This window comes from Protomyctophum parallelum (assembly GCF_964188405.1).
Source record: "Protomyctophum parallelum genome assembly, chromosome: 17".
NCBI lineage: Eukaryota > Metazoa > Chordata > Actinopteri > Myctophiformes > Myctophidae > Protomyctophum > Protomyctophum parallelum.
In genome coordinates, this window is record NC_139719.1 from 4,715,173 (window position 1) to 4,723,991 (window position 8,819).

At 39.1% G+C, this 8,819-nt stretch overlaps 1 protein-coding gene across 1 annotated transcript; it reads left to right on the forward strand.

Moving 5' to 3' along the window:
- Positions 1-1,567: 1,567 nt before the first annotated feature.
- Positions 1,568-8,032, forward strand: LOC310874556 (uncharacterized protein; the record flags this gene model as incomplete). Its single annotated transcript, XM_083787414.1, has 5 exons — positions 1,568-1,590; positions 4,599-4,636; positions 5,178-5,265; positions 7,130-7,343; positions 7,784-8,032. The coding sequence occupies 5 exons, from the start codon at positions 1,568-1,570 to the stop codon at positions 8,030-8,032; spliced, it is 612 nt and encodes a 203-aa protein (XP_083643540.1).
- Between the last annotated feature and the right edge of the window lie 787 nt (positions 8,033-8,819).

Here is an 8,819-nt window from a genome sequence, read left to right on the forward strand (position 1 = left end):
TTATGTAGAGCAGTGGTCCTGCCGCTCACCTGGAAGATACATTAGTCATTGTTTGTACATACAGTACTGTAAAGTTGCCCGACCTGCTTTGTCTCTTTCCGTTTCTGTTTGCAGTGAACGAGTGAGTTCTGTTAGGTCACTGGTTACCAAGCAGTGGGTCAAGAGTCTCGGGACCCATTTGTGGTTTGCGGACACATTTTTATGGGTCCCTTTGTTCACTTCATATTATTATTAGTAGTAAAGTAAAAACAAATTCAATTATTTTGTTTCAGTAATTTCATGAAGAAATGAAATCATACAGAAACAAATAAAATACGCACATCACTTAGTAGAGATGCTGGGTTCGAAAGTGACATCAGAAAAAGAGAAAAGAAGCCGCACACTCATCTGCTCCAAACGTTATGCTTTATTGACGAGCCAAGGCTCTTCATCTGGTCAAAAGTTCGACCAGATGAAGAGCCGTGGCTCGAAACGTCGTCAATAAAGTATAACTTTTGGAACAGATGAGTGTGCGGGTTCTGCTTCTGTTCTCTTTTTCTGATGAAGAAATCAAATAAAATGAATTGAATGAATTAGAAAACAAATGTTTAAGAAGTAATTAAAATAGCCAATCTACAAGCACACAACGCTATTGTCATTAGTTTGTGTCCCGGCCGGGCAAACGTCAAATTTCTATTTTGGTCACAGGCTAAGATGTTTGGGAACCACTAGATTATGATTGTGTTGCTATAGCAAACTAAGATTGTGGTGGACTGAGCTTTGCGAGAGAACTGTCTAAGAGCTACTACTGTGTGTGTGTGTGTGTGTGTGTGTGTGTGTGTGTGTGTGTGTGTGTGTGTGTGTGTGTGTGTGTGTGTGTGTGTGTGTGTGTGTGTGTGTGTGTGTGTGTGTGTGAGAGAGAGAGTGGTCATACAGTATGACCACCTTAAAGAAATATGCAGTACGGAAAAATGTTTGTACTGCATCTCTCCTAAAGGAACGTAGTTTTATTAAAAAAATAAATAAAACTGAAAGGTTTCTCTTAAGTGGTTAGTGGTAGGAAAATCAAAGTTTGTGGTTTGCTTTTTAAAAATGTAATAATCCATATTTTCATCTTTCAGCAAAGGTTTTCCCTGCTGTTATTACCCTCAAAGAGGTTTGTACAGAAGGCATGTATGAAGACAAAACATCACCGGTCTTCAAGGAGAAAGCTGATGACATTCTGTCAAAGGTAAGTCAAATGTGTTCTAGTACCGCCTTTGCTGCTGTTCGACGTAATTGATGTATGAACTAAGATAGAACATTAATCAATGAATCAATCAATTAATTAACTAACGCCACAATATGTATGTTTTATGGTATGGTAAAATGTACAATCAAACCACAACATTTAGTAGACTTCTTTATCTACAGATAAGTGCCAAATAAGTAAATGTATGAACCCCAGTCAACAGAGACGACATGGTCACATAAGTAGAGTGCAAAGAAAACTATTTATTGCTTCAAATAAACTAGAATACCAGGTATACCTATATCTGTTTAAACAATATGCCATCTAAGTAAGATTCATTATAAGGGCATTGCAAAGATGTCCAAAGACTACGAACAGCGGTAAAGATGGCGGCACATCTAGCATCTACCATATATACAGTTTTATTCATCAAATGTATAAAATATTATAATATTGAAATATTAATTGAGGTCAATTCAGCCATTCAATAGTCATCACTTGTCAAGGTGCAGGTTTATAGAAAGGATCATGAAAAAGCATAAAACCCTTTATGCACCTTTGTGCAGGTCAGTGTACATAGTCAATATGTTTCCAATGTAATCATTCATTCAAACTTGTATTTATATAGTCATATAAAGTAATTATAGACATTGGAATCTGTGGTGTATTGTACACACTAGTTTACATTGGTTTGAACATTGTGAAATAGTATGATAATTGAAATCAACTGAGATTATTGCTTTTCTAAACTTATTTTTATTCCAAATGATAGATTATTCCAACACTCCTTGATGATCCAATAACCCAGCATGTTTACATTAGCTCCAGTGTTTTGAAACTCACGTAAGTTGATTACAAGGATTCATATTTTTTTGTTTTACCGTAATCGTTGCCTACATGCTATGCTTACAGTAATTGACTTGTGCATGCGTGCATGCAGATTGGTGAATCTGTCTGTATGTCTGTTTGCAGTGAGTGTAGCTCTAATGCTGTAAACCTGAACACGATTCAATAGGTCTTTAGATTACGTGTTACACACTTCGAGCATAATGGACAATAATCATCACCACCTTTATTTTATCATAGCTGTGTCACCACGAAAAGGACAGCATCTGTTGAGTCAACTGTGGAGGCAACTGTGGAGAACATCTTTAAAATCAATTCAGATATCACAGACGAGACGATTGACACTTTGATTGGAACAATCATTGCAAATGTAACGATATTTGGACCTGATGCATCATATAAACGTAAGTTGCATACACTCATTTGACGGATTCCTTTGAACACCTAAAACGGGGGTGAGCATCTCATTTAATTACAAGAAGTATTTATTATTTATAAATCATTAGATGAAGTTCATCCAGATAGAAGTGTTTCAGTCTCTTTGAAAATGATGAATTACTGTCTATTCCGTAGTCATATCTCCCAACCGCTGTTGACATACATAATCTGACCCCGACCAAAAGCCTCAGTACCAGTATCTTAAAAACTGATTCAAAGTGGAAATTAGACCTCTGCTTTTGTTAGGTTGAGAAAACATTTACTGATATCGCCCTCTTCTGGTTCCTTTGTTTACAGCCAAAGATCTGTGTTCCGACACACCTTGTGATGTTCTAACTACGACTTGTACATCAAAAGATGGCCTTATCTCCTGCCCTTGTATAGACGGTTACATTTTAACTGATCACAGTGACAGTCTGTGTCTAGGTGAGTCTTGATATTCATCTGCCTGTTCTATGGTTGCTTTAAAACCAATTCTTGTGTATTATCTTCCGACTCGCACTCACACTTTATTTGAATTAGTATAAATGAGGCATAACTAGTAGATAGAACCTTTTATCTGCCTCCCCTTGTCACTGTAATGATGCATCTTGATTTATTAAAGATCAAATACTATACTATAATATACAGAATTAGGGCTTTGTTGAATACTCAACTATTCCATCAAAGCTTCTGTCATACACTATGTTATTTCCTTATAGCAGACCACCAAACATATGGCAGTCTTCAATGTTTGTTTAGACTAGACTAGACTAGACTCGTTTGCCAGCCAAGTCTATGACGTTTAATGTTTGTTTAGGGCAGTAAAATGATGACGTAAGACGTCATATGGCCTATATGAATACATATTGCGCCCCTCACTTCACACAAGTGTGATTTGTATTTGTTTCATGACTAGCCATGCGATGACTATAGTCCTGTCCAGTAATGACTGTCTCACTGTAAATTATTCCGTTATTATTACTGCTTATTAACATTTTTGAGTGGTGCAACCACTCCAAGGAACAGCAATGTCCCTGTTCACCTATGAGCTGGTTCACCTATGTGACTACCTATGTGACGTTAATGAGCACCAGTAGGGGCGCTGTTGTGCCAGAAACAGAGAGAGAGAGACAGTGCTGCACTGTTGCCTGCTAATGAGAGAGAGAGAGAGGGGGGGGGGGGGGGGGGGAGGGGAGTTGCACCACTCAGTTCACACAGGTGTGATTTTTTAATTATATTAAATATATATCTTATAACCTTAATTGCCTACTTGTATTTATCACCTACTTGTATTATACCTTGTTTTTATTATAGATGTTGGACATTGTTAGCACATTGTTAGTGTGTCACATGAACATTCATCTGCACATCATGAGCATATGACCAGTAAATCATCTTGAATCTTGAAATATTACTGTATTACCAGCTGCTGTACCTAGTTTGATAGAGGGGATTGCGCGTTACCTGATCAGTATAGTACCAGTACTCTGTACCAGTACTCTGTCTAGAGAGATACAAAGAAACTGTAGTCTGCACAATGCACAAGCTCCAAAAGTGTTTTCTATGAAAACCTTTGGAGCTGGATCCAGTGTGCGGACTCTGTTGTGAGGTCCGCAACTCCGCATAGCGGCCCGAACCTCTAGTACAAAAAAAAGGAAATAAATAAATACATGTTACCCAGAAAACTAAGTACATTTCTGTTGAGTTCATCTCTGTTGTGCAAGAGATTTGTATTACTTTTTTTTTGGTCACATACCTACCTTTCTACAGTAGGTTGTCTCATTTAACTCTTTCGACAAAACAGGACAAAAGCCTAACAAGGAACGTTCCTAACTACTAACTATGTACTGTGTAACAGGTGATAGAAAGCTTCCTTGCAAATGAGACACAAATGTTCTTTTTCTTCCTTTGGCAGCTTGTCCCCAAGGTCATTATTCGGAAGACAAAGTCACGTGTATTGTGTAAGTGCATAAAAATTTGAATGGACTATATACAGTACTACATATACAGTGCTCTATATGTAGAGCCAGATTTAATATACTGTAAATACTGTATAGAGAGATGTTATTATCATTTAGTATTTGCATGACTTATATTCATATTTTTCTCTCCTTTATTTCAGTTGTGGTTTTGGGTATTCTGGTGTTAACTGCGAAGAAAGTAAGTGATTATTTTCTCCTAGGTTACAGTTCTGTTGGGTAAATGGCTTCCACTGTATATGTTGTCTGGTGTATCTTGTACTTTATGTGATCTGTAATATGATCTGTCCTCAAGTAGCTGTGTGTGTGTGTGTGTGCGTGTGTGTGTGCGTGTGCACGCGTGTGCGCGCGTGTGTGCGCGTGCATGGTCATGTTACAGCTTTTCTTTGTTTACAATTTACAATTTATGCATTTAGCAGACGCTCTTAATCCAGAGCGACTTACATTAAGCAAGAACAAAAGCATGGGAATACATCACAAAAGCATTTATCATGACTATGCTATACATGTACTATGGCGTGCTATGACTATATACAATGCAATTATAGTGCTGTCTACATAACATGCTATAAGTCCAAGTTATCTTTGTTGCCTTAATGTCATGCAATTAATCCTAGCATGGATTACAGATGCATTTACCTTTGTAAAGTACGCCAAATGTACATGAACAGTCACCTTCGTCATGTCTGTTTATGTGCTGCCCTGTTAACTGAACGTTTCAGATTGGAAACTGTTACTGGTGATTGTCGGCTCTGTCCTCGGGGGACTGCTGCTCATAATGGTCGTCGTTCTGCCTATAGTGGCACGCAAGTGAGTATCACTCTCAGTCTCATTCAAACAGTAACTCAGTCGTCTGTGTGTTCTGAAGGTACACAAGGTACTTTGTATTGTGTTCATATGGCTGGAGGAGCCGCTGTGCTGCTGCTGCGCTGCTCAGTGTGCTGTGCCAATTATGCCTCGTTCTGGTTTCTGGTCTATGTTCCAGTGTGCACGTGTGTGCCTGCACTGTTTAGTGTTTACTATTAAATGCATATGTGTTTTGATCATCAGCGCCAGTGGCGCGCACAGATAGACACTAGGGGGTGCTAGAGCAGTGTACACTGTACAGTATGTGAACCATATGGACCATCTATAAATCTCACACTATTAACCCATTTTGACCTGAGATCAGATTCTATAAATCGATTTTTCAAAAATAGCAGACCTACAAGCTCGTAGCGCGCCACTCGGTGGCGCGCTATGAGCTTGTAGATCTGCTATTTTTCAATAGCTAAAGCATAACATAATGCTAACACCAAAATGGGTTCCCGCCCAGAATGGAGTAAGGCAACCGGCTGGTTCCACGCGCTGCACAAGGTGCCCTTATTTCACTTGAGCACCTGCCCCTCTAAGTGTCCGTGCACGCCGCTGATCAGCGCCTTGCCATAGATAGGCCTATACAGTGTGTGCAGCCTATAGCTATGTCTTTTCTAATGGGTTTTCTGTGCCATGTTGGAGAGGCCACTGTGTGCGCTGTGTGTTGAGTGGCTCCGTTCGACATGCTCCGTACTTGAGCGTGCGCCCCCTGTTAAAGTCCTCCCGGGCTGCGGGGGGGGTCTTCCCGGGGATCCATCCCCCCCTTCCCCCCCTTCCCCCCCGTCCCCTGTCATAAAACGATGCATCAACTCAACTTCGACTTTACTGTCTGACAAGTCGACTGGGAAAAATCTCAACTCGTTAATGCCCTACTGCCTTTCCATTTTTTTTGTTTCTCTGAGTATCTTGCTCGTATTTGGCATCTTGGATTTTTTTTTATTCAAAATAAAACTCACTCTGAAGCTGTCATAAATACTTCCAACATCAAGGTTAAACAGGAACTTTGCCGATCTTTAATATTAAAGGTATATTCAGTGATTTCACTTAATTCAAATATCACTTATTTTTTTGTTTTGTTGTGATAATCCTCCCTACTATAGAGTGTGCTGGCCATATAAGGAGTTCCTCCCTGTCCCCAGTTAACCCCTGGGGGTCAAAAAACCTTCGTTTTTGACTCTCTATCCTGATTGGACGAAAGGCTGGGTCCCACAGCCAAAAACGAAACCTAAGGTTTTTTTAGTGAAATCACTGAATATACCTTTAATGTATTGTTTTTTTCTTTTCTTTTATTGTTTATTTTATTTTTAATGTCAAGGCAAGTCAAGGCATTTCAGTAGTATACATACACTTTCAAACGTTATTCAAAAGCCACAAACAAAACAGTACAAGAAAAGCAAAAAAAAAAAGGCAAAATACTTGATAATACAATGATAAGACTAATGATAAATAACATAACATTAAAATATGAATGTATTGTAAGGAGAACATGTACATTGTACACACACTTCCCAATGCGTCCTGTGCAGTGAACTTCGCCACCACACTATGTAAAACACGTTTCCATTAGTTTTACTGGCTGGTGGCAAATTTCTAATTTGACTTCTTGACAAAGAACATAGTCCGATACGATAGGATTCACATAAATGATGGGTGACGTTCCCCTTTAAGTGACATTAAAGACATTATTATTTTTCATATTCAAATTATTTTATTAAAGCTACATTTTAAAGTTTAGACTTTTTCCACACGCATTTGTTGCAACATAGAGACTATGGAATTTAGAACTGGGTGTGATATAAATCTCTTAAAACTCTTATAGACCCTCAAAGAAGACATCCAAGAAGAGCGCCGACCCTGGCTATGAGAGCACCTCAGAGTTGAAGAAGGTTGCCAAAGAACCCTTTGTCAATGACATCAAGGCACCAGCAGGTGCAGTGCCCAGGATCCCACGGGCCTCTGCAAACAATGGCTGGGATCGAGGCACCAACCTGGAGATGACCCCAAGCAACAGCAGGCAAAACCTTGTCCCCACGGTGAGTGTGTGTTGGTTTCTGTGTGAGAGAGGGCCTGTGTTCTTCGGTGAGTGTGTGTGTGTGTGTGTGTGTCAGTCTGAGGCCCTGTCCACAATGCTGTTTAAAAAAATCTTGTATACTTTTTCAGCCTCCACATAATACAGTATAATACAAGCGAGAAAGAAAGTTAAAAGTGCGAAAAACGGGAGGAGTAGCGCCTGGTTTGGGGCCGTGTGCCGGCGTGGCTTGTGATTTGGTGGGGGTTCTCTGTCAGTGTTTTATTCAGTTCATCAGTTCAGTGCTAACGTTGGAAGAATTGTTTAGTTGCTCATTTCAGAATGAATGTTAATTTGTATAATCATATATTCCTTAACAATACAGTATAACCTAAGTGCCTACAGTTTCCTGGCTACACATTTCATTAACAGGTGATTAAGTTAATGCTGCTTTTTGCATTATAGCGGACCTATGAGGACGAAAGGAGGAGCCCATATCATGGGAATGGCAGCCAAACCAACCCGTATGCTCCAAGTCGTCCACAAACCAACCCGTATGCTCAGAATGGTGCAGGCCAAACCAACCCGTACGCTCCAAATCGTGCACAAACCAACCCATATGATCAGAACCAGGCTCAGTCAAATCCATACGCACAGAGCCGTGGTCAGACCAACCCTTACTACACACATGATGATGGAAGGAGACTCAATTAATGGGTTTCCTCAAATTCGGACCTGAGAATGACACATTTAGAAGAAAATCTAAAACCGTTTAGAACCATTAGCTGCCACCTTGAATCTGCCTTCAACTGTGCGCTACCTGGTTCTTGTCGTTGGTTGTGTTGTACAGACAGTATGTGTATCATTAGATTGAATCTTGGCATGTACTGTACATGCCTTAAAAGATATTTAAATATGGATATATTATGCATTAACCATGCACATTATTAACCCATACATGCAGTGCCAAATGCTTTCAGAAGGTATATTGTTTTCACAAATCATTTACATTTCCCCCTGTGCCTCATCCTTTGATATGATGCATATCATAATTTAAGGTATTTGTTTTATTCTATCTGTTATACCTTTGTTTCATTTTGAATATTCACATTATGAATTTGTGATTGTAAAATTTGATTGTATCTTAAAATTCTTAAAGTTAAAAATACAGGTCTGGATCCCAAACACTCGCTGCTGCTTGTCTATGAATTTACAAATAATTTACAAATAATTGAAAAGTCAAATGTTTTTGATTAAGGTATTAATGTGTAAATAAAAATTCACTACATTCACTATAATGTTTTCTTTAAATGAGACAGGTTTTATTTCCCAAAGCTGTAATGAAAATAAATCTCTCTCTCTCTCTCTCGTGGAAATGGATGATCTAGATTCTAGAAGCTCACATCGTGACGCATTGTGAGCTTGTAGATCTTCCATTTTCTTTGCCGTTTGGGTCCCGGAAAGACATCAAATGTCTCTTTTCATTTTTTGTGTTTCGTTT